Source organism: Diceros bicornis, chromosome 14, assembly GCF_020826845.1.
Source record: "Diceros bicornis minor isolate mBicDic1 chromosome 14, mDicBic1.mat.cur, whole genome shotgun sequence".
In the NCBI taxonomy this organism is placed as follows: Eukaryota; Metazoa; Chordata; class Mammalia; order Perissodactyla; family Rhinocerotidae; genus Diceros; species Diceros bicornis.
The window spans coordinates 60,128,986-60,155,504 of NC_080753.1; the positions used below are offsets into that span (position 1 = coordinate 60,128,986).

At 43.4% G+C, this 26,519-nt stretch overlaps 1 protein-coding gene across 1 annotated transcript in view; it reads left to right on the forward strand.

The window, feature by feature from the left end:
* Positions 1-19,278, forward strand: part of F13A1 (coagulation factor XIII A chain) — a 159,460-nt gene extending 140,182 nt beyond the window's left edge. The window contains exons 14-15 of the mRNA XM_058554041.1: positions 11,966-12,102; positions 17,493-19,278. Coding sequence (XP_058410024.1) covers positions 11,966-12,102; positions 17,493-17,646 — 291 coding nt within the window. The 3' untranslated portion in view covers positions 17,647-19,278. The remainder of the gene's footprint in view (positions 1-11,965; positions 12,103-17,492) is intronic.
* The last annotated feature ends 7,241 nt before the right edge of the window (positions 19,279-26,519 follow it).

Consider the following 26,519-nt stretch of genomic DNA (forward strand, 5'->3'; position numbering starts at 1 on the left):
AGCCCGTGGCCAATCTCCCTCACCAAAAAAAACAAAAGTGATCAGCACAGGCCCTAAGCCTCATTCCTCTAAAGTGATAGATAAATCAAAGTTTTACAAAGGCGCTCGTATTTTAAATGCCCCTAGTGGTAGTGAGGGTTGTTGACAATGGGTGGGGAGGGGGAGGTCGGCCTTGTGTCTTTTGAATCATTTGCTGTGAATCATTCGTAAAGCTAAGAACTGCTGTGTAGCATTCAAAATGGCAGCTTTTATTGGGTCTAATGCCGTGTGGGTAGCCCTCAAGGACTCTCATACAATGAGGCACCCTAGAACAAGGCTCAACCGAACGCAGACAGGTAGTGCCCATCGAGGAAGAGAACCGCAGACCCTTCAGTTCTAGAAAGGCTTAACTCATCACATCTCTTTGGTTCTTTCACCCCAGTCACCTCCCATAGGCCCATCACAGCACCGTCTACACAAGAGGCCTGAAGAGACAGAATAAAAATGAGGGTGTGCAGGGTCTGCAGGCAGAATAAGAAACAAAAGCAAAACAGAGAAGTGGTATTGGGGTCCCTCCAGGGGTGCCATCAATCCCATGAGAATGGGAATTCAATAGCATAAGGTGCTGGGCACCATAACCAGGGCGGGCCTGCCCACCACCCCCAGAAGGGCAGGCAGCCATCACGGTGGCTCTCCCTAGAGACATGCGGTGGTCCCTCCCTGCAAGCCTCTCCCAGCTGCACGTGGAGGCATCCTTTCCCACTCTCGTTCATGAACTCAGCCTTGGAGGACTTCCCACCAGAGGCAAGACCTACATGCTCTACCTAATTATGAACCGATGGCTTGTCCCTGTGAAGTGCTCAGGAGAGAGCCCTTACAAGCTGTGAAGTGCTCAAACTACAGCATAAAATAGAATTTAATTGCCCCACTGATAATAAACTGCATGTATACAGGAAACTAATAACTTTCATCTTTTAGACATTATTAATCTGAAGGATTATTTGTTAGTTATCTTCTGGGTTTACTTAAAGAGCAGTTTAATTCTCCAGGGGCAGAATTGAAATACCCTCTCCCACAAGTTGAGTGACAGGCACAGGGAGTTTAAAGAGAGTTGTGTTTTTGTTTTTTATTTCCATAAAGGTATGGGGGATGCTGTTCCTGGAGGAAACTTACTCAGTGGTAGGGCCATTTGACTGGGACTCAAGCATGAGAGAGATGGAAATTCTGGCTTCTGTCCGGGGCCAAGTTTGTTCAGGAAAGGAGACGAGAGGCATTGTCACATAAACTGGCCCTTAACCACTGGCCCCTTTAACCCTATTAACATCAAGGACAAACTAAATCCGAGCAGGGGAATAGGTGTTCCTGGGTATAGCACCTCCTAACCTAAGACACCCAGGTGTCCCTGAGCTGTGAGAGGCCCTGATGCCAGAATCTCTGGCCAATGGACTGGGGACCTGGGATGCTGCTTAGCCCACTGGAGTTTGAAATACAGAGCCATGGCAGTTCTCGTCCTGAAAGTGGCTGAGGGAGGGAAAGAGGACACAGAGAAAAGGAGGGGAGGGGAGAAGAGGGGAAGGCAGGGGAAAGGAGAATAAAGGAGAGGAAGGGAAGGGGAAGGGAGGGGAGGGGGAGGGGAAGAAGAGGAGAAGAGGAGAGAAGAGGAGAGGAGGAGAGAGAAGGGAAGGGGAGGAAGAAGGGAGGAGAAGAGAAGAGGAGAAAGGGGAAAGGAGAGGAGAGAAGGGGAGGGGAGACGAGAGAAGGGGAGAGGAGACGAGAGGAGGGGAGAGGAAAGGAGAGAAGAGGAGGGGAGGAGAGAAGAGGGGAGGAGAGAAGAGGAGAGGAGGGGAGGGGAGGAGAAAGAAATCATTACATTGAAATGTTACACGGGAGAGGAGTCAAATCATGTAACACAGGAGTTGGAGAGGGAGATAAATTCAGTGAAGTACGAAGACCCAGTGTCTCAGAGGTCCAGAATTACCTAGGACACTTGTCCCCAAATTCTAGGAAAATGCTAGAACCCTTTGTCAGTCTCTTTGATCTTAGGACAGGCCCACAGCTGACAGAATCTCTCAAGGTCACTGCGATGAATGTGCTGGGCACAGGGTGAGCTGGTGTGAGAGACAAAGGGTTGGGAGGACACGGCCCTCCCTCCCATCCTCAGCTTAGGGCAGGAGGCGGGAGCTTGGCACGCGGTGATGGCAATGACAGTAGCTATGGATTATTGAGCTCTATCTTATACTTCTCTTGCGTTACCTTATTTAATCCTCATTACCATCCTGCCAGGTGGGTATTATTGGAATCCCCATTCTACAGATGAGAAAACTGCGAGGCCCGGAGAGGGAGCGCCCTATAGCTTATTGGCCAAGACACAGGTTCTGGGAACAACTGTCTGAGCTCAGTCCTGTTTTCTCAACATAATAACTGTGTGACCCTGGCCACATCACTTAATCTCTCTTTGCTTCTGTTTTCTCATCTGTAAAAGAGAGATAATAGCAATACTTATTTTGTAGGGTTGTTGTGAGTATATATGAGTAAACGGATTCCTAATGCCCAACTCACAGGAAACACCAAGTATATGTTGGTGGTTCGTGTGATTGTCATTATTACTGTTCATGGGCAGCTTGCCCCTGACCACGCACGTGGTAAGGGGAGGAGTGACGCTCCTACCCCAGGTCTTTCTGAATCAGAAGTCTGTGCAGGTAACCACATGGGAACTTTCACAGATGGTGGAGGATCGTGACTGCCTTAACAGAGGGTCTGTGTGTTTCAAGGGAGGAGAGGTCACCTGAGGTTGAGTGGAGTGGGGTATCAGAAATTAAGGCTGCGGAACAGTAGATGATCCTCAATGAATGGACAACATTTCAAGCAGTAGAGATGGATGAAGATGCCACTCCAGACCCTAGGAAAAAACATAAGCAAGAGCAGAGAGAGAGGGAGATGGCAAGTGAGGGGAGCAGCTACAAGCCTGCTGTGGCTGGAATGGAGGCTGGAGCAGGGACAAGAAAGGCAGCTATTTTGAGGGGCCGTTTTAAGGTGAGCCTAAAATTTTTGGATCAGAGCTTTATAACAGACTCTGTGAACAAAGAGGCTTCAGTGAAGACTCTAGAGCATGACTGTAACATTAATGCCAACTCTGCCCTCTCAAGAGTCAGAACCTCCTTTCTTTCTCCTTTCTCTTCAAAACTTTTGCCTAAGGCACTGTCTTCTTCTGGGAGTCCCAGGCCAGCCTTGGGACTGGAGTTAGCTGGCAGCTAGTTTGCAACTGTTCTTACCTAGCTCCCTTTTTAGGGCAAATATAGGCCAACCTGGAACAATATTGGGCCTACCTGTCTGAATCCACATCATTGTCAACCAAAGCAGTTAGGCCAGTGGACAGGTACTTACATCCTGATGGACCCAGTCTTGGATTGCATCTGTCTCTGTGACAATGAAGATTGGGACTGGGTTAAATTGTGCCCAAGTTAACTATGCGTGAGTCATAGTGTGTGGTCCTCATATGGAAGATGGCAGGGAGAGACATTCATTAAACTTTAATGAGCACACATCTCTTTTCTCACGCTATCAAAATATTTTGATGAGAAAAGTATATTATATTAAAATCAGACGTGGAATTTTCTCTGCCTTCCCATGTGTTGATTGTTGTAAGATGCTTTAAGTCAGGAAAAGACTCTTCAGCATTTTGATTTTTAGAGAACAGCTATTTTTTGGAGAGGATGGGGGCAATGGGGGGAATTCAGCTGGTCTCTGGGCTACAGACTGGTTTGTCTGGCATCTGTGGTGTGTAACCTGGGAACAGCGTTCTGGTAGTTTCTCCCATTCTCAGTTAGCAATGACAGTTTCCCTGTTTTCGTGTCCTCACCCAAGTCAACCAAAGGGATAACACCAGGAGGGACACCTGCAGCCCCTTTTGTAAAGAGGCAGAATAGCATGGTGGATTAGAGACGGCTGGAGGCAAACCACCTGGGTTCTTATCCTATCTAGGCTGCTTTGGGCTAATTACTCAACCGCCTCTTATGTGAAATGGGTCCAATAATAGTACCGACCTCACTGAGTTTCTGGGAAGGATAATTAAAATAATCCACATCAAGAACTTAGCGTGGTGCCTTGATCATAGTAAGTACTATTCATTACACTCATATGTGAAACACAAATTTATTAAGAATTAACATCTGTCATGTTTGTGAGAAGGTTTAGGAGTTGCTGATCGCTGTCCCCTCCCTCCCTGCCTAGTCCCATCTATGCCTGGGAATCCAGCAGTCACACCTGAGAATTGCTGAGGGCAGCAGGTGGCCCTCTGGCCTAAAGTGAATGTAGCCCTCACCTGGCAGCCTTGAATGTGACTGCTGTGTGCTGAGCATGTGCATTGGTCCCTGGGGAGCCTTCATGCAAGGGAGGCTGGTCTTGAAGAACCTGGCGTGAGGCTGGGGGAGAGAGAAGAGGTGGTCACACTCCTCAGGTGACCTCCATTCAGTGTCTGGGGAAAAACTCTTCCAAGTGACACTCAGAAATAGCTCAGGTGCCAACACCTCTGTAGTGTTATCCTGGGGAACAAGTGCTGCAGCCTTTGTAGAACATCATGAAACCCAAGAGAACTTATTTTCTCATCTGAACTAGGAAAAATTTTGCTAGGAGAAAATATAACCACTTTCTACGTGTGTGATTTTAAAATCACAACCATTAACAAACAGGTGCCCCCAAATATAAAAATGTATGTATCTTTTAAACATTTAAAATGAGAACAGTTGACTGTTTCCAGGATTTTTTACCCTGCGTTTTAACGTGCTGCACTGCCTTCCTCAACCCCAGGCTGGGCACAGTCTGCACAGGCGTAGGTGTTGGCCGAGAGTGGCGTTAACAAGATTTTAACATGCATTTGCTCCTTACTTATTTGTTCTGTTGACTAAAAGAAATTTTCAGTATTTATTCTTCCCTTTGCTGAGTCACTCACTCATTTGTTTGTTCATCTATTCAATCCACTCAACACACAGTTATTTGGTGACCACTCTGTAGCTAAGTTGTAGCAAATGCTTTTAAAAAATTATCAGAGAAAAACTCAACATTGAGAACATTTTTATTGACTTTTTCTCTGAAATGGAGAAAGATGCTGGTATTTCCTTTCAGCAGTGGCCGCCGTTGAAGCCCCAGGAGCGCGGCTGCTCTGTGTGCGCACGGGTTGCCCACTGCTACCACACAGCCTGGGGTACTCTTCCTGTATGACAGTGTATACAGGAATCTGCACGACTGGCACTGACCCACAGGGCCTTGGTACTGACCGTCGGGGCCTGGGCACTCTGGACTTGCAGCCGTGAGGATGACACATGTCACATAGGAAATGTCCCTGCCGATGCCATGGGGTGGGTGCCGGGACCTACCCGTGGGCGGGCTCCACTCCAGGCCAACACCTACACTTGTGCAGACTGTGCCCAGCCTGGAGGTGGGGGTGGGTGCAGTGAGGGGACCAAATCCAGCCCACTAGCCACACGCCAAGCCATGCAGGGAGCTGCATCCACCCCGAGAAAGGGGTGCCCTCCCCTAACTTGCACAGCTGCACCCTGGCGCTGGCTGGCTCCACATCCGGATCTCTCTGACTCAAGACACTATCTTGGTTTTTCTCAACATCTGCTCCAATGTTGTGTTCTAACTGGAGCCCACACTCTCACTGAGATTAATGTAAAATCTTCTTCCCTCCCCTTCTGCTCATGCCCCCGAAGCCCCAATTATAACCAGAGTAGAGCGAGGCCGGAGGGTTGCTGTGGCGGGTGCTGGGCCCTGCTCCTCCGACATCCCAATTCACGTACTTTTATCCCTCAGGAAAGGTTAAAATTGGGGAAACCACTTGAGGAATCATGAGTACCGCTAAAATGCTTGACAACCACTGGGTAAATCATGAGAATTAAGTAGGGTTTCATTTTGTTCTGTGAGAGCCTAAATATCTGAAACTTTCCATCAAGGCAAAAAATGAAAACAAAGGCTGTGTGCTCTAACTGTGCCCTGAACCCCGAACCATCTTCCCCTCCCGTGTCTCCAACCAAGCACTTTTCTCCCTTCCAACCTCCCTGTGTTCTTCATGCCTCTGTCACATGTCCCAGTCACCAGGACGCACCCCTGCCATGCCTGTCCCCACATCCCTTCAGTGGGATGCTGGGGAAGGGGTGCAGGGAGGTGGGCTTCTCCACTTCTCTCAAAAAGTGTTGATGGAGACTTCCAGCTTCTCTCCTTTGTGGTTCTCTTCTCCAGGACCTGAGAAATCGAATCCACATCATTCCTCATAAGGGAACTTATGGATGAGGAGGTTTTCATGGTCACCCTGGCAACATTTTCTCCCTTTAAACCTCAACAGCATTTAGATTCGATAAATGCTATGTTTCAGATGCTCTGCCAGATCATATCACATGTAATATCACATTGAATCCTCCCAGTAACCACATAAGAAACCAAGGCCCAGAGAGTTCAAGCAACGTGTCCCAAGGACACACAGCAGCAGCCCCTGGTCTTCAGACCCTGAGTCCAGCACACTTTCCCCTCCGCTTCCCCCAAGTATGATCATGTCCGCATCCCAGCCACAGCAAGTGCGCCCCTTGGCACTGTGCTAAGTTGTCTGTGGAGGAAATCAAAGACATCTGTCTGTGAGATCCCGTCGTGAGGGGCTCTGAGCAGGTGAAACCTACATGTCCCAAGAGGGTCCCAGGTCGGGACCACCAGCCACGGCTTCATGTGCTCAGGTAGCCAACTCTCCACCATTCACGTCAGTTGGTCACAGAGGAGCAGACAGTGGACATACTCTGTCAGCCAGGAAAGCACGTCCTAGACCACGTCTCTGAGTGAGCCTTGCCACTATAAAGTGTGTGTTTCCATCTCCCCACTCAGCACAACTACAGCAAGACCTGTATTTGAGAATTTCATTCTGTATTTGAGAATGAAAATGAGAAATCACTGGTAACTGGGGTACCTGAAACATAATTTTTTCATGCATTTCCTGTTCTCTATTTTTGTAATCTTAAAAAGAAACACACAAAGTAAAACACCAAGAATAACAAATCTCGTCTACCTTGTCATATGATCCCACTATGTTTGCGCTACTGGTTATTTTTTAAAATGATATCTCTATCTTTACCCTAAATAGAAAATCCTATTAGCATCAAGTAATACAATATATCAAGGCCCCAAGCCTACCTTGTCACATTTTACTCTGGCATAGGAATCCAATTCTTTCCCCATAAAGTTGAAAAGAAAGAGTTGGGTTGTGTATATATTTTCAAATTTAGTCCAGGGTCAAGTTATAATCATTGTGCTCAACTGGTAGTTTAATGATAACATAAGGTGATACTGCAAATGATTCTTCAGTGGATTTCAGAAAATAAGGAAGCTATTTCCAGCAAAAAAAGTTACTATTTTTGCCTCTCTGCTGTCAGAGATCATAGTGTATGTAGCATTAAAGATGAATGTTTTGGAGTCAGAAAGACCTAGATTTATATCTGGGTTCTACCAATTTACTAGCTCTGTAACTTGGACATTTTGTTTATCTCCTAAGTTCCAGTTTCACATCAATAGAACAGGGATAATGCTCACGTCTACCCCAGGACCATAGGGCTGTAGGGAGGATTAAACAAGATAATACAAAGAAAATGATGAGCAGAATGCCTACCTCACTAAGTAAATACTAAAAAAATATGTAAGTTACTATTATTATTATTAATCAAGAGTCACTGTAGGCATGTGGTGTAGCAATGACTCTGGCACCAAACTGTCTGCATTTGAGTCTCACTTCCTCTACTTACTGTCTGTGTGAACTTGGACAAGTTACTTAACTTCTCTGTGCCTCAGTTTCCTAATCTGTAAGATGAAGACACATGGCATCTACCTCATAGGGTTGTGAGGATTAAATGAGTTAATGTAAGTAAATCACTTAACAGCATTGTCAATAGAGCTTTCTATGGTTATGAGAATATTTTAAATCTGCACTGTCCAATACGATAGCCACTAGGCAAACGTGGTTACTGAGTACTTGAAATGATGCTAGTACAACTAAGGAACTGAATTTTCAATTTAATTTAATTTTAATTAACTTAAATGTAAGTAGCCACATGTGGCTAGTGGCTACCATATTGGACAGTACAGACTTATAACATGGCCTGACTATGGTACAACCATTAGCTTTATTTAGTAAACGCTAACCTAAGTGTGTTAGCTAGAAGCAGTGGTGGTGCTGGTGCTGGTGAGCAGAGTTTACAAACAAGCGACTGCGTATTACCAGCAGAGACCATAGGCTGGGGAGGAGAAAAAAGTCATTTTCCAGTAATTCATGTAACACGTGACTGACGGCACTTGCAGTAAGGGCTGTGCAGTAATCAATCCTGTGAATTATACTGGCAACTAAATTCATTCTTTCTCAAACTTTTGCTTCATTTCAGTTTCAATTTTGGATATAGTTATGCATGTTGTGGAGCGTATACTCCATGGGAGAGATCTTGTGATTGCCTAAAAAGTAATTTCTTCCAGGAAGTTTACATGTATGTGTGTGTGTTAGCAACTTCCTTGTTATGAAATTGCATAAAAGACAAGAACTCAGTCTGTCAGTATTGTGAATGGTGTTGAACTTGGAAAAGCATCATACTTTATGTCAATTTTAAAAAACAGAGATATTTTAAATGGAATATAGAAAAAAATCAGGGCCATCCAACATGTGGAAAAGAATTTGATGTTACCAAGTATGGCATACGCTTTATCCTTTCCTCTGGTCTGAGTAATGGCAGCTCTTCTCTAAAGTGAATACGCATAACACTCTCTTCTTGATCTAACCTTCTCTGAATTACTAAAGGCTCCCTTTATTTAAGGTTTTATGAGAGCAAGAAAATCAGAAATGTAACTACGTTGATATGGAATAATTTTTACAGCATTAAAGAAAAGGGAGCAGTGCAGATTCCTTAAAGAACTAGATTGGAACAGACCTTTGTGCCCACAGCGGTCGCCATCTCCGATTCTCACAGATATCACAGCATGGCACGTCACTTAAACCAACACGTATATGAAAATACTATGTGTACGCTCCATTTTCCTCAAAAGGAGGGGCAGAAATATCTCCACTTAAATTCCCTACACAGAAAACAGTGATGTTAAGTGCTGGGCAGACTTTTCTATTTGGTTTGGTATGAGTCTCTAAGATTCATTATCATTTCAGTAATCAAGCGAAGGAAGTTTAAATTCTGGGTGCAGGAGACAAATGTCAGAAAAAGGACACGGAGTTTTGTTAATTGCAAAAGAAACACTCTCCAACCTGAGAAGAGCCCTCTCTTTTCATCTCGCCACCCCTCCCGGCCTTCTCCCCACTCCAGGATCAGGGAGGCTGGGCAGTACTTACACGCCCAGGCCAGCAGCTGTAACAGAGGTCATATCTGGAAGCAAACACGACGCTGAAATTATCTGAGAAGGTTTATTCTCCTAATCATATTCGGATCTAAAGCCTCTCCAGGAAGGCCCGAACACATGGGCCAGGCTTTCAGGGACTAACTTTCCCCTACCACGCCCTCACTGACCTGGAAGTGTGCACCTTACCTTCCACAGCACAGGAATCTTCCTGTAGAGCTAGCCAACCTGTGGGGAAACAATTCTTAACCCAAAGCCCCTGGCCCAGGAAGGGCCATGAATAGACTTCACCGGTCTGTCCTGAATCCCCTCAAACTCCATGTGAGCAGTGTGTCCATCTCGTACTTGTCACTGTGTGTGTCTACGCAGAGGAAGGGTCCATAGCTCTTAGATTTTTGTAAGGACCTTGTGCCCACACGTGTGAAAACATGCCCTGAAGAAGGCAGAGGGCTCCAAAATATTTTCCCCCAAAATTAAAGGGATCATAGCAAACACTTTCACCAATAGTGTCTCTGAAGCAGCCCCACTTTCTCCAATTTAGACAGTTTTTGTGAACCTTATCTTTATCATGTATTTTTAAAAATCTGAAAGTGTTCTGAAATATTTTTCCAACTTAGCAAAAATAGGTTGAATGCACTTAAGAATTAAACCAAGAGTACCATGGAAAGTATTCTAATAATGCACTCCATGCCTCCAACAACTATGTTGATAGAGTCTGGACATTTGGGAAGAAAGTGAAAATTTCAATCGGTCTTCCAAATGTTTTGTCTGCATAAGTGGTTTTCGACCGGGCAGTTTTCTAAGTTGGTCCTTAGAAATCAACAGGAGTGCTTAAAATAAATGTATTACAGGCTCCACTGCCTGAGATTCTAATTTAATTGTTTGGAGTGGCCCTAGATCTCTGTAGTTTTAAAGTTCCCCAGGTGATTCTGTCGTGTGTGCCAAGTTGGGGACCACTGGCTAAAGTGCTGAACACACTGCCTGGCATACAGCCCATGCTCTAGAGGTGACACCCTCTGTGGTCACCATCAAGATCATCGTTTGCTCCACCCTGATCCCTCTGAACCCAGCTCTCCACCCATCCCACCCTGGGAGAGGGGGATTTGAGTCTAATAAACATGGGGGAATTGGCTGCAATTTTCATTTTTCTTATAGCTTTTTAAAATCCCATAGACATAAATTTAGCCACAAACCGTGTCTTAAACAGCAAAGCCATAAAGATTTATTATTCTTGACTGTAGTGTCAGTAAACAAGAGTCTTCTTCTCTGGACAACATCCTTCCTCTTTGCTTCTATTCATAAGAAAGGCTCATTTCCACATGATTTTTCCTATGTTATATGCTGCTTAAAGAAATGTGGTATAATAATGGCTGGGTTGTTACATAGAAAACTCAACCAACCAATAAATTTCATTTTTAAGCAGTCAACCTAATTTAACAAATATTTACTGGGCACTGGCTAGATATTGGGGTTGAAAGTGGGCTAAAATATAAGATGAATAAAGCAAACTCCCCCAAGCATTGCTACTCCGAAAAAGTATGAGCTCTGATGTGCGGAGCCTCTGCCACGTGCCATGCTGTGTGCGAGCTGCTTTATATACATTATCTCATTCTACCCCTTCTTAGGAGGGAAGAACTGTTATTATCATCTTGTTCCCAGGTTACTTAGAGCTTATACAGATCCACCCATTTGGCACACATATCCCCTAAACAAACAAATCCTATAGCCACCTGGCCATTGTCCAGCTCATTGCATTCGTGTTGGGAAAGCAGCTACTTCCAAGGGTGGCACGGTGCCTGGCCCATAATAAACAGTGGAGGAGCTAATAATAACAGTAGCATTCCCATAGATTACCCCATAGGAATGTTGGTCCAGCTTTAGAGACAGGAAAATTGAGTCTCAGAAAGGTTGAGTTATTCACCCAAGGCCCCACTGCTAGTAAGTGTTGAAGCTGGCATTGACCTGTGGCCGTCTCACATGACACTTTGCCAAAGACCTGATACTTCTGCGAGTTCTTATGGATAAACTCACCAACAAATAGCCTTCCACTCTCCTGGACTCAGATGTAGCCGCAGATGAAAAAGTCTTTTTTGCCTATTTTAGTGCCCAGGTTCCTCTTCTTCAGGTTCAGCAGTGAGGACTCCCTCCTTGGACATATTTCCTTCTGATGCGCCTAAAAGCCAGAAGGCACAGGCCCCCTGGAGCATTTTCTTCCTTTTGAACTCAGGAATCCCCCACATCCTGGCAGGAACTTGAGCTCTATCCAGAAGCAGAGTCCACCTGGCCGCTCTCACTACAGAAATCTGTTGCTATACCAAATGCACTTCTGCCTCCTGCTGTCAAAGAGCAGCTGGTGGTCACGGCTATTAACCTGAGCTCTAATTAGGGTGATTTTTATAATGAGGAGAAGATTAGTAATTTTCTAATTAGTAATTTTCCATCTTTTTCTCAATAGGTATCCCCCAGTCAAAGTAATAAGCTATCCTCATTATGCTGGTTCCATTGCTGAAAAATAACCATACCGTGAAACAGAAGCAAAAGTGAGGAAGGTTAAGGACACAGGAGAGCAAAGAGGTTTTATGGGCTGCTAATGAGCTGCATTCTCTCTCAACTCGTTTCTTAGGTTCGTGGGGCTAAAGTGGTTGGTTCCGACATGATTGTGACGGTTGAGTTCACCAATCCTTTAAAAGAAACTCTGCAAAATGTTTGGATACGCCTGGAGGGTCCTGGAGTGATAAAACCCAAGAGGAAGATGTTCCCGTAAGTGCTGGGGGGAAGCGGGAATGTCATGTGGGGCTGTGGGAAGCTTTCTCTCTCTGTCTTTTCCAAACTTACATCTAATCCCCAATGAACATGTCCGAGAAGCTGCTGCCTCCTTATTTGGCCATTTCTATGGAGCATGAGCTAAAAATAGGGTTGGTTTGACTGGCATTTCCATCATTTAATCTTTAAAACCACTCAAATGAGTTGGGTACTGTTATTATCTCCCTTCAGGTAGCAGAGGAATTTGAGGCTTTGAGAGGTCATCTGGTTTTCCCAGAGTTGCACAGCTTATAAGAAAAGTGCCAAGATCCAAACCTAGGGTGACAGTTTCCAGAACCCAAGGTTCAAACATTTTGCCATACTACCTCCTCATGCATCAATTCTACTAATGTTTATTGAATACCTACTATGTGTCAGGTATTTATGCGGAAAGACGTCCCTTTTCATGAGTCCTTTCTTTCCAACCCCACCTCCCAGATTTCACCAACCCAAGCACCCTCTAGAACTGTTGCTTTCAGTAGAATAAAGGTGAGCCTGAAGAGTTCTAGATTTGGTTCCCTATTCAGGAGACCAACGACTACCCCACGCTTTGTAATAATATGAATGAAACTCTGCTTCTTCCACACCTACCACCATCAGATAGTGCCCTACAGTTCCCAGCTTCCATGACTTCTACTGACAGAGTGTCACCCAACAGGACAACCCATTCCATAGTCAGGTGACTCTAGTTGTTAGAAAACAGTTCTACCTTTTGATCCTACCAATGATCCTAAGTCTGCCAGCTGGGCTGACACAGAATAAGGCCCATCTCTCTTCCATCTGATGGCTTCAAATGTTTGCAAACAACTGCCACATCTTCTTGAGTCTTCTCTACGCTTACTCTGACTTCTTTCCTCTCACACCTAACGTGCTTTCAGCTCCCTCCGCCTCCCACACACTCCAATTTGTCAGTGCTCCTCTTACAGCGTGACACCCAGAATGGACCCCAATCTTTGAGGTTTATTACTTTCATTTCTACCACAAGTTAGTCCCTGTCAGCATCAATCAATCTAGCATATTTCCTGTGGGGTGACCTTCTAAGACACAGAAAAGGAGGTGGAGAGCTTTGGAACCTGCCTGATGACCAGATGTGTTAAGAATTTCCCCAATGCCCTTTATGGAAGCTACTCCTCTCTGAACCTGTGGGACAAGTGCAAGGCCTTCTTCACCCCTCTGGGGCACCTTTAAAGAACAATTTGCCCACTAAGGGCTCTCTGCACATCTTTCAAATTACAGTGCTCGCAGGTTCTGTACCCCATCGCTTAAGCGACGCCTGATATCGGTGAACACAATCAACAACAGAGAAAGTAATTTGAGTGCTTTTAAAAAATTCAAGCACAAAACATAACAATCTTCCTGTGCTAATAGGAAAGTTTCAGGAAAAAAGAATTAAATTAGAAATCAACCTCGCTAGAGCAAGAGGTCAGCAGCGATAGCCCTGCTTTCGTCAGAAACGACAGTCTCACTCACCCATTCTCGCACCTTCCCACTCAAATCAGTTGCAAGAATCGCTCAGGCAAAGTGAAACACATTTCTTTTTCTAAACAGCTCTTTTCTGTATCCAATTTTTCGTTCTCAACCAGTAACCCCACAAGCTTCATCTGAGGGTACTGGAACCTCCTGCTCCCTTTACACCTTGGCTATGCCAAGAGTCCCGCCTTGATTGCAAGCTGATTCATGAAAAGAGACAATCTGTGTGTTAGAGGAATGATTAATGCTCCCGCAGTGTGATGACCCACCATTTAGGAGTTATAGGGCTCAGAATAGGTTGAGTGTCCAGGTGCATTGGTTACTGTTAATATCTGACTTTGGGGTAGGGCAAAGGGGAGTGAGGATGGAAAGGATGGAAAATGCCAGTCCCTACATGGACACAGGCAAATGTCCTGCCCACACTCTATCTTAAGGTACTATTAGTAGTTACTTCCGTTGGTCTATGGCAGACAGGTAACAGACAGAAAGCCAGGTCCTCAATCTCATGGGAATCTAGATCCAGGGGATGGATCTCTCCAAAGCAAAGGAAGCTTTATTTCTCAGAGACTCAAAAATTAGAAAGAACTTGACATAGAAAATATTTATTATCGAGGGTGGGCTTGGAACTTTGGGGAGAGCACTACTTTTTCTGTTTCCTCCTGACTCCAGTACACACCTTCACAACCAAGATTTGAGCCAGCCAGCACCCACATCCATATTGCTGGATAATTAGAAACACTCCAGCGAACACTATGCTGCCAAGATCTGATCTAAGAGGGGCAGATCCTTGGAACAGCATAGACCCTTAAAAAGGCAATTCTGTAGAACAAGAATCCTTCACAAGACTGTCTGCCTTTCTAGGATACACATCTTGAGTAGTCAAGGGAATCACCACCCCATCTGTAAACTGACACCCCTGCCAGGGCCTAGAAGGCAGGGCATCTCGAGCTCAAAGCAGAGGGCCTGGAAGGAGGGAGCTGGCGAGCAGGAAATTGAACTAGGAGCAAGGAAGGTGGTGCCGTGTCTCATTCCTCACTCAGGGCAGGAGCCCACTCTCCTCCAAGATGGCTTACCTTCCTGCTCTTCCCGCTGCCTCCCACCTGTCTCAGATGCTCAGAGGTGCTGCTCCCGCAGACTTGCAGCTCTCACATTTCTGCACTTGATACTTCCAGAACATCAAATAATTCATCTTTCAGATTCATTTTTCTCTTTAAAAAATGGCCAGGTTCAGTAAGTTATTTCAAGAGAAAAGTTCCCTGAATTTGTGGTTTTTCTTTAAATTTTGAGTTTCTCAAGTAGGACAGAAACTGAGAGCTAGACCACGGAGGACAGACCATAGATAGTTGTAGTTGATTGTAATAATCATCCCACTTGCCTGCGTGCGCTCAAGATGATGAATGGCTGGCATGTCTTGATGGCTCAGCACTTTACTGAGAATCATTTATCGCCACATCTATCTCCAGGCAAACAGGATTATTCCAGTTTTACTCCACTTACCAAGAAGGGGCAATGATTTTTTCTCTTTCTGTACATATTTTTCTGTAGGTAATGCATACTTAGACATTCCTGTGTATCTTCATGCATGAGTGTCTGTGTGATACTCACATATGATGAGTGCACCTGACTACATTCATGGGATGCATGTATGAATATCATTACGTGGATGAGTTTGTGAGTAAGAGCAAACAATGCAGTACCGCTCAAGGCTTATATTTTCCGTTTGAGGCAGTTACCTGCAGTACACAGCCCCAGGCAAGATCCTGTAGCACGATGACTATTTCGCAAAGTGTTTCTGATTGATCACTTGGGGAAACCAAGGAAGAGAGAATGAATGGATCAGGGTAAATATAGCACAAGCTATTGAGAAATGAATGTCTCAAAACCTACATTCGTATTGAATTGATCACTGTAAATTAAGGATAAAGAACAGTTTCTCTGCATATAGGCAGGAGGAACTTACTTTCCTCAATTATTTTTCAGAGCCTTCAGGCAGAGCAAACAACAGCCACAAAGGTGATGATGATAATAATAATAACAACAACATATATTTGGCACTTACTGTGTCTGCCATAGTTCTCGGTGCAGCACAAATGCTAATTCACCCCACCGTCTCCATATTCCACAGTGTCCACATTTTATAGGTGAGGAAACCCATGGTGAGGTCAGTGTTTTTCAAACTTTCAATCATAAAATCAATTTACTGAGTTTGAAAAATACATATACAGTTTATGTGTGTATACTTTTCACATAATTTGGCTTTTATATAACTGACTAAAATAATTTATACAGCCACATTTATAAAGAACAAAAATTAAGAAAAGAATTAGCAAATACCAAATTAATTGAGGTATTTAGACTATCAGCATCAAAGTCAACGCCTGGAGAGTCCCCAAGAGAGAGGTCCCCAAGGCCTTACATGCCTTTCCCAAATCACAGGCCACAGATATAAGAGAGAAAGGGATTTCTTATTTAGTGTCTAGATTTCTAAGATTTGGGGCCTATTCCCTTTTTATCCCAGAGGATATACACCCACAACCAGCTAAAATACCTATTGTTTTAGTGATATTTGAGGAAATCTTGGGGTTCTAACTTTACATAGAATAGGTCAAGCACAGGGATGTGCCCCCATATTTCTCCCTTCACTTTGGCCCAGGATTTCACGCAGAGCCACCCAGTACGTACCCTCCCTGAGGGTCAGAGAGCAGAGACCAGAAATACTCCACGAACAACACTTGCAGAAAGCTCTTAGTCTTGTATCTGTCTTGCTTGAGAAAACAAACATGTGAAAAAGCAAGCACAGTGGTCAGAAGAGGGATCTTCTTGGAGGATCTAGTGTGAAATACAGTGCACAGTAGTAGAAACAGCATGGATTGGGGAATCAGATATACCTGGGTTCAAATCTCATCTCTGTCCAACAGAGCTGTGTGATCTTGGAAAAGTTGCTTCATTTATTTAACCCTCCATTTTTCTTAACCATGAAATGTGTTGAGTAGTATCTACCTCGAAGGACTCTCATACATATAAACCCTGCATATAATCTACTCCTGAGGCTTACATGGAGTGATCTATGTGAAGCACCCCAGAGAAGCCTAGATCCCCCAACCCTGGTTGACCTTATTCATCCACTGGAGTGGGCTTGGCCATAAATCTTAGGAAGACCTCTGAGCGTGGGCTGCAGAGGAAGAGAGGAACACCAAGACCGTTAAAGACTAGCCCAGTTATCAGAATGGTTTAGGGCATCAGCAACAAATGAGTAGCAGAAAGGTGTGTGGGCGGAGGGACCCAATATGATGGTTGAAGCAGGATTACGAAGGACAGAGCATGCAGATACTCCAAGTCAGTTGGCAGCAGGCAGGTCTTGGGCCTGGAAACAAGGTCTATCTCAAGGGGGTTGGCAGGAACTGATTAGAGTGTCGGGACCTCAGCAAAGGCAGCTAGGGATTCAGATAGGAGTCTAGTCCCCAGAGGGAAATAGAGTGCCAAAAAATGAGCTGAGGCAGATCAGTCACATCGACAAGGCTACTGTGGAGACTTGGGGATGAGCTGAAGCTCAGCTGACTCGTGGCTGGGAGCTAACCAAGCTCTACCACACACTGGACAGACCACATCTGGGGGCAGGCCAGCTGATGCATCCATGTAGAAGGAAGCATGACCCAAGGGAGGCCTCTGGCAGGCTCTGGCAAAGGCTCATCCGGGGGCCTTATCTGGGTTGTGCTGGTCTAATCAGCCAACCACGCCCTTCAGACTTCTAACCACCATCAACTGAGAGAAAGAGCGTGTGATTCTGGCAGGAGTTTTCACTGCTTCCTGATCAAGGTGGGAAACTGGATCAGCCTCTCCAGAGAGTAAAACCTTTCCTCTCTTTTCCATCCTTTCAGTGAAATCCGGCCCAACTCCACTGTGCAATGGGAAGAAGTGTGTCGCCCTTGGGTGTCTGGCCCTCGGAAGCTGATAGCCAGCATGACCAGTGACTCCCTGAGACATGTGTATGGAGAGCTGGATTTGCAGATTCAAAGACGACCTTCTGTGTAAAGGCACAGGGGGCTGAAATGGACCCAGACACTTGACCTCTTATAGTCTTGGCTAAGAGAATTCTAATGCAAAAATAGTCAGCTCTTGCTTTAACTTAGGTATGAAGACCCAAATAGGACTGAATAGAGCCCCAGAGTGGGGATGCCATGTATTTCAAAGACACACTTTTCCAAACCTGGGCTGTTCAGTGTGGAAGTTAGTTTTTAATCACTCTACCCTCCAAAGGATTCTGAGCATTAGCTTTAATTAAGCTCTAATTAAGCTCTCAGAGCTCCTAAGAGTAAAAGTCATCATTTATCATCACATACGGCTGCAGCTTCAAATATCAGAGGACTTCCCTTAGCAAAAGGGTTTGCTCAATACCTGGCCTTACGTAAAACAAGACTTCTGATCCCCACTCAGCCTTTTGGGGGTAACATACTCCCTAAAAGGAAGGGAAGCACGTGATTTGGGCCCTAGAACTGTATTCCCCTTACTTGAAATCAGATTCTACTCTCTATGTCAGAATATGTTTCCCAGGAATTGAGTACAACATCATTTTTCTTCTTGGCAAAGCTGGGGAAAGGTCTTTCATCTTGCACCTGTGGTAAAGTGACTGCCTGCCAAATTTCACAGATTTACCTTGTGAGAAAATGTGGCCCCATATTAACAAATTGCATTTGTGGGAAACTTAATCACCTAAGAGGAGATAAGAAAGCAGGTGCAATACTCAAATCTATTAAATAATATGTAATTTTATGGTGCATTTTATAGGAGGTATCGCACTGACACCACTGACCAGGTGGCCTGATCAGCAGGAACGAATATCCCTTGCATTCCTGGGCTGCAGTACTAGAAAGTCATGAGGCTGAGTTTGGGACAGGAGGCATGAGGAATTAGTCTCTCTAATTAGTGATAATTAGAGAGACCACCTAGCTCTCTGGGATCCTCTACTTCACACAATGACGCAAGCCCAGGTACATTTTTAGAGGTAGAATAAGCCCAACAGTTTGGAGAAGCTGACACAGTAGTGACCAGACACGTAGAACAATGGGCAGCCACTAATTTTCTGTTGTCCTTCACACAGTTCATGCTGAAACCTCAGCTCAGCACTCAGGTGCTGAAAGGCTATATGGACCCCACCTTGCAAATAGCCAGTGCTCCTGAAAACCCAATGACAGAGGACGCTGACATCGTTTGCATTGTACTCCAAGGTTCCAACAGACAAAGCTACCTAATATTTATTTGCAAGGCTGATATATGGTCAGAATTACCCATTGATATGTCTAGGGTGTGATTTAGGTCAGTAAATTGTGATTCTTAGCAAACAAACAAAAAAGATCAGTGGGAAGGAAGCTGAGGGAAAAGCCAGAATTGAATTCTCTCATCTATGTAACCACATTTCTATGCCTTTGAGACTGTTCCTGAGCCTTCAGCACCGGGAATCCGTGAGGGTTGGCTGGTCCCTCTGTAGGTACATCATACCTAACTCTATTAAGTAATCTCCCAGCATTTGCCAAGCCTTCCAATACTCAATTTTAAAATAAGATGCATTTTGCTAGACTGTTAAACTGGCTTAATGTAGTATATTCCTATCAACTAGAATGTAATCAAAGCTTAAAATAAAGTTAATCTGATTGTATTTTCATCTGCACAGAACTGAACACTTTTGATTTTCGATACAACATACTACTAACCACCGCTGCCTAAGAAACCACCCTTTTTTAGTGGTAGATAACCCACCTTGGATAGGAAAACAAGCATTTTCCCTTTAAAGAAAATGACTATAATAGGTACTGATGTCCCAGTTAGCCTTCCTCACTGCTCTTTCTACATTTTATTAGCCACAGTCACCAAAGGAGGAAGTCTACATATTTAGTTCAAAAACCAGCTTCCAGAAACTGCAAAATTTCTGTAGATAATTTTTCATGAATGATCTCATGAATCATGATAGTGAATCAGTGGACAAACCAGCATAAATACCTATCATAATGAGCACTTTTTGTGGTCTTAGAACAGAGATGGAAAATATATGGCAAATATGTACAGGAGATCCTATACTCATGGCAGACATCACTGAACAATTGCAGCTCAGGTAGGGCCTCAGAATCCTTCTCAACACAGTACTCCGGACAGCTACTACCAACTGACGGAGTTGACAAAATAAAACCTATTCATCATGCTTACCTTAGAACCAGACCATCCCCTTTGCTAGCTAGGATTCTACACTGTGCAGTAATGTTGTGGCTCTGAAAATGATATTTTAGCAAAGGTGACAAGCCATATATATCAAATAGCAGCAGAAACTCTGACTTCTGGTTTCTGCCTGCGCTAGTCCTCTATGCTTCTGAACAAATCCTTATTTGTGTTTATAGCTTCAATGACTAAAGAGGGGGAACAATATTTACATTTCCGCAAGATTATGCTGGGGGATTTATCAAGCAAACTTTAACAGCAACACATGCAAAACTGTAGATAGATAGATAGATAGATAGACAGACAGACAGACAGACAGACAGACAGACAGATAGATAGATAGATAGATAGATAGAGATAGACAGGAGAGAGATTGTGTGAATGTATATATATGTATACAATCATCCATCACCTAATGATGGGGATATGTTCTGAGAAATGCATAGTTAGGTAATTTCGCTGTGCACACATCATCACATGTACTTACACAAACCTAGATGGTATAGCCTACTACACACCTAGTCTATACGGTACTAATTTTATGCAACCACTATCGTATATGTGGTCCATTGCTGACCAAAACATTGATATGCAGTGCATGACTGTATATGTTTTACAAATAATTTCACTTCATCAACCTTATAAAAGAAGTAAATATAATTATTTCCAATCTATTGATGAAGAACCTAAAAAGGCCTAGGAAGACAGACATAGCAGCAAATCAAGCTGGCAAATCAACCTCTGATTTACCACACACTCTTTAAATCTCTTGCTGTCTTCCAAAGTTTTAAGAATGCTGAATTAAAACCAACTTCAAGACCCTTTAAAGAGCTACAGTATAACAACAAATAAAAATATGTATAAAACAAATTTATAGTAGGAATATGGGAGGAAATGGAGTTTGTGCTAGACTCACTGGCAATCAAAAATCACAAAATTCCAGGCGTAAGGTCACCGTTTATGAACATCCTTCTAATATTATTATAAAATTAAGTCAACCAACCCAACCATCCATTCATTTATCTTTTCTACTATCCAGTCAGCCAACCAACCTTGCAACCACCTATCAATCCTTTACTCCAACCATCCATTTCACTATCCATCCATTCATTAATTAATCTATGCAAACATGAATTCAGCAAGTATTTATTGATCATTAGGCATCATACTAGAGCCTGGGGATTCAAAGATGAAAAGTCCTTGATTTCTACCCAGAAAGAGTTCACAAGCCAGAGGGGGAGCCAGATATATAAATAGATAAAGTACATGAGGTCAGTATATTAATAGCGGTATCTCCAGAGTACCACGGGAATAAAGAGAAAAAGATGCCTGCAAATGCTCCCCCTGATATCTCCAAGAATAATGAAGAAAAGATTTAAATCGAATCTTGAAAAAAAGAATAGGAGATAAGTTGGAGATCACTTGACAGAGAAGAGCTCATGTAACAGTCTAGAGGAGGGAAAGGCCATTGCCCTTCTGGGGAGCTGCAATTGGCTTGGCATGGTGAGATGGTGAGTATCCAGCAAGGAGAGGCAGAGCTCTCCATATTCACCATCATGACTCACAAGATCATTCATGAGAAGATATCCACAGAGATTTTAGCCACAGAAATGCAGGTATGGGTCAGAGTTGGAGCACTTCCAGGAACGAGAATTCATTCTTTCTGGGTTGTGTGGGAGAAAGGCTAATAGAGGCTGCTAATAAAAAACTGGATACAAAGCTAAAAACTATGGGGTGGGTCAAGGAAAGACAAGGCCAAGAGAGTATGGGGTGGAATGCCTAACTCAGGTCAGTGAGGAAGGTATAAGATTGGGAGTATGGCTACATTTACCTTCAAGGATGGGAAATGAGATGTACCAGGGCCCAAATGGATAGAATGGGAGAGGTAGCATGTTGAGAAGAGCTGTCCATTTCAAAAACTGATACAAGTGTGTGACAGACATGTTCCTAGAAGCTAAAATTTTGGCAGCCAAGTAATTACCATGAGCAGGGACTGCTGAAGACCCCAGATCTTGTTCCTAGGGCCATTCTCACTTCTGTCTTAAAGGAAAAGCTCTCCAACTCAGTACCAAGAGAGCCAATTGCTTCTAAAGATACTCATTCCCACCTTAGGACAAGTTTTTCCTTCTCTTCTCAGCACCTCAACTCATTTAGACTCAGTTTTACCTTTATAAGTCACTATAGAAGAATGAACACAAGACAATAACAATGTCTTTTGAGTGTGTCTGTCAGAAATCACTCTATAAAAACAAACACATAAATAAATGAGAAGAAAAAAAGCACCTCAATTGTGGCAAGAAAAGTAACTAGGAAATTGTGTTCACCTCAGTTGCCAGGAATTACAATGAGTGGTTTCTAGCTCCAAAGACAATGGACATTTTAAAAAGATGCTTGGTAAGCTTGCTACTGATACAATTCATGAACTCTCATTAATTTTCACACTAATCATTGTTCTAGGACTTAAGTAATTATCTAAGCAATGTTTCACCAGCCCTGAAACTAATTCAAACATAAGGGTCCTAATGAGTATTTCCTATTAGTAAGAGCAAGTGCCTATAACACAAAGAGAGTTTTTTCTCTTTCTGATTTGAGCAAGTTTAGACAGTGGGAAAGTATAACATGAAAAAAATTACAATCAGACTTAGAATTTATTATCTTAAGGTCATAGATTATAAATAACCATAAAATCATTGTCTCTGCTCCCATTGAGAGCTTCCCTCCCCTCCCCTTGATTCTAGGCAGGCTCTATGAATTCTTTGACCAATAGAATGTGGTAGAAACAATGCTACTAGTTCTCAGGCTCAAGCTTTGGGAGACTGGCAGCTTTCACTTCTTGTCTCTTGAAATCCTCTTCATGGAGGTCCTGAGCTTCCATGTAAAAGTTCAACTACTTTGAGACTGCCATACTGGAGAAGCTATGTGAGATGCTCTGGTCAACCATCCCAGCTGAGCTCAGCCTTCCAACTATCTCCACCAAGGCACCAGACATGATAATGAAGCCATCTTAGGCCCTCCAGACCAGCCCATCCACCAGCTGAGTACCACTAAGTGATCTCAGTCAATGCCACTTAGAGCAGGAGAATCACTCTGCCAAGCCTTGGCCAAATTCCTGACCCACCAAATCATGAGATATGACAAAATGGTTATTGTTTTAAGCCCCTAGGTTTGAGGTCATCTGTAATGCAGTAAAACATAACCAAAGCACTTAGCCCAACAATCTCAGAAAGGAGAGAAATTTACTGATTAGTGCTCTACTGGCTTTAAGGCAATGCTCAGTGTTTTTGAACTTCATCTTTTCTTTCTGAAATATATATAATAATGAATGGTTTTTTATTACCCAACAGCTTCCATATATTTGAAGAGACCTAACACGTACTCCCAAGTCTAAGAGTTTAAATATCGCCAATTCCTTTAACTCTTCCTCTTATATGGTTTTCTGGGCCCTTCATCACCTTCATCTCCATCAAGATTTGGTTAGATGCCATTAGGGATAACTTGCAGATGAGAGAGAGGGCACAGTGGTGAAGGATGACATTGCTCCCTCACAAAGACTTAGGAAATAGAGCCATTCCATTGAGACGCTCAAGGAGATGTCAGATCCTCTACCACCCCCACGAACCCAGCTTCCCCATGAGTTCAAGTACTAGGGAATAGCCAAACAGTCTGGTCATGGACCTACATGCCATTTTTTCTCCCTGGACATTAAAAAAATGCCTTCATTTGCACACAGGTCTACACTGATTTAGCTCTAACTACATGGAACAAAACAGAATGAAGTAATTTATTTTTATGTTAGTTAGACCTAAACCCAAAATTTGCAGCCACTGTTACAGGTAAACCTGATAGCGGCCTGAAACCTAGACTTAAAGATGAGCCAGAAACTAGCCAACTGGCGGCAGTGACCCTAGAAGAGTCTTGTCCTCTAGAAACGTGTCCTCAGCACTCACCAGTGGTCATAAGGAGCAGCCCTCTTCCTGCTCAGCCTCTCCGCTACAAAGGCTTTTATGCCACAGCTGGCCTCATGTTCTGGTGCAGAGCCTTTCATCAAAGCACCACCCAAAACCCACAGAAGGCTCACATCCAGGTGACTCGTGAAGTCCCTGACAGAATGCACTGGGAGTTGTCTCTCTGGTGACCCTCAGTGCTCCTGCCCGTGCTCGTCAGCACTGCACAGCTCTCAGAGAGTGGAACAGCATCTGATGTGCCATTCTATGCCCTTTCCTCAGAAAAGAGACTCCTAAACTTAGTACAGCGAGGCATTATGAACCGTGGCATTTAACAGGATTTTGGATGTCTTCCTACCATAATGACATCTTTATTCTCCTACGTTTAATGATATTTTATCATTCACTTATCCTTTACTGTTTCTGGGGCTAGTTTCTTATGGCTAATATTACCCCTATTTCAAATTTGGACATCTATATCTTCCAAGGACTTTCAAGTGACAAGTTCACACCCCCACCAAGCATTCCCCTACTCAAACCAGGCCTGTCCAGGCTGAGGTACCCATGGTATTGGTCTGCTGCTGCCAAACTTGCTTTTTCGTGCATTGCTTTTCTTCCAGACACAAGACTGAGCTCATGAGTATTATTCTTTTGTCTTGGCTATAACCATGAATTCAAAAAATATGACTCTAATAAAGGAATCTGCCTTTTATGCTGATCATTAAAAGAAATGCTAGGTATCTTCAATAATATCCCAATTAGCTTTATCGAGTAAACAATGCTAAAAACCCATATAGATCAACAAAATGTATTACTGACATAAAATTGAAAAATAGGTATAAATACAATAAAACCTTTCTCTATGATGAAAAACAGTAGGCTTCAGTGATATCTTCACTAGCAATGTTAAGCAGAAAATGAAGGTCATTATCCGGGAAATTTAAGCTTAAAAAATGCCTGAGCTCACCTAAATAACCTAAATGTTGAAAACAATATACAAGTGTTCTACTTCAACCATTTCTTTTCTTTAATCCTGGTTATCTCCTAAAAAATCGAATTTAAGGACAGCCATGGTATCCATGTATTCTAACTAGTGCTTAATGTTTTTTTCCATTAGAGCTCAATACACGTAAAATAACAGCACATAATGAAGTACTGGCTCTACATCGCTTTTCGAAAATTAATACATTAGAGAATTCGGTATCAAAAAAATTGCCTACAATATTATTCTTCTTATTAGTATTATTTCTAACAAAATATGCCGTTAAAATCCTATGGCATACTTGGTCCCATGCTGAATTGAGAAGCAGCAAAGAGTCCTGCCGAAATAGTGAGATAAGAGATTGGTCTTGGGCACTGCTGATAAGAGTGTAAATTGGTGCAACTCCTTTGGAAAACTATTTAGCCATATCTACTAAATCTGAATGCATGCTGTGACCCAGTAATTCCCCTCCTAAGTATATTTCCAACAGAAATATGTACATATACTCACCAAAAGGTAAGAGTGTTCAAGAATATTCATAGCGTTCAAAATAACCAAAAAATATTCAGGATTCCAGGCATGACATAGCTGGGTACTCTGGCTCAAGATTTCTCACAAGGCTACAATCAAGGTTAGCAGGGCTATGTTGGTCTCATCTGAAGACTCAACTGGGAAGAGCTGTGCTTTCAAGCTCATTCATGGGTTCCTCACAGACTTGTAGACTAAGGGCCTCAGTTCCTTGCTGACTGTCAGCTGGAGGCCTCTCTCACTCAGTTCCTTGTCATGCTGGCCTCTCCATAGGGCAGCTCACAACTTGACATCTGGCCTCCATCACAATGAGAAAGCAAAAGAGCAAGACAGAAGCCAAAGATTTTGTAGCCTACCCTCAGAAGTGACACTCCATCACTTTTGTCATATTCTGCTAAAAGTGAGTCACTGGGTCCAGCCCACTGTCAAAGGGAGAGAATTACACAGGGCATGAATATTAGGAGGCAGGGACCACTGGGGGCTATCTTACTTATTCCTCAATAAAATTTATGTTAAAAAATTATTCTTAGAATTACCGAGATGAAGCCACAGGGTCTGGCTATACAAGATTTTTTGTTTCATATTGTCCTTCTTCCTTGGCTTAAGAAGCTGCCCATGAATACTTACTGAGTTCTAGTTCAGTTTTTGGGGGCTTTTTCCTCCTTAACAGAAGAGTTCAAGCTTCAGGGTTTACTTCTTGACAGACCACCACCTGACCAGACCCAAATAAGCCTCTTTGACCTGCTAGTCTACTTCTTTAGCTAAGAAGGCAACATCTGGTAGCCAAGGAGGGAGGATTGCTGTTTTCTCTTCAGTGTCACGTTATAGATACAGCTTAGAAAAGAACCTGGAAAACCAATGCCCTTTACCATTAATATTGGGCCACCTCACTTGGAGTTGACTTCACTGCATATAAAAATCAGTAAATACAGGAGAGATTGTATGGCAGACCATATGTTAACAGAGGGGAAAATAATACCCTTTAAGCATAAAGTTGATTATCTCTTTCCATCTCTGTTGTGCCTTGGCATGGCTTCCCTGACAACTTCTACCAAATGTTGAAAGAAGTTGTAGTATCTGGCTGACCCATCACGATGATTTCCTTTGCCAAAAATGACTAACAATTTCAGATGATTAAAATAGATCCTGTTTAGGCAAGCATCCACTTTTCAACTTATAAAAGGAGCTCTGCGGTTCTGGTGCATACATCACCATATACCTAGTGCAGAATAATCTGTCAATAA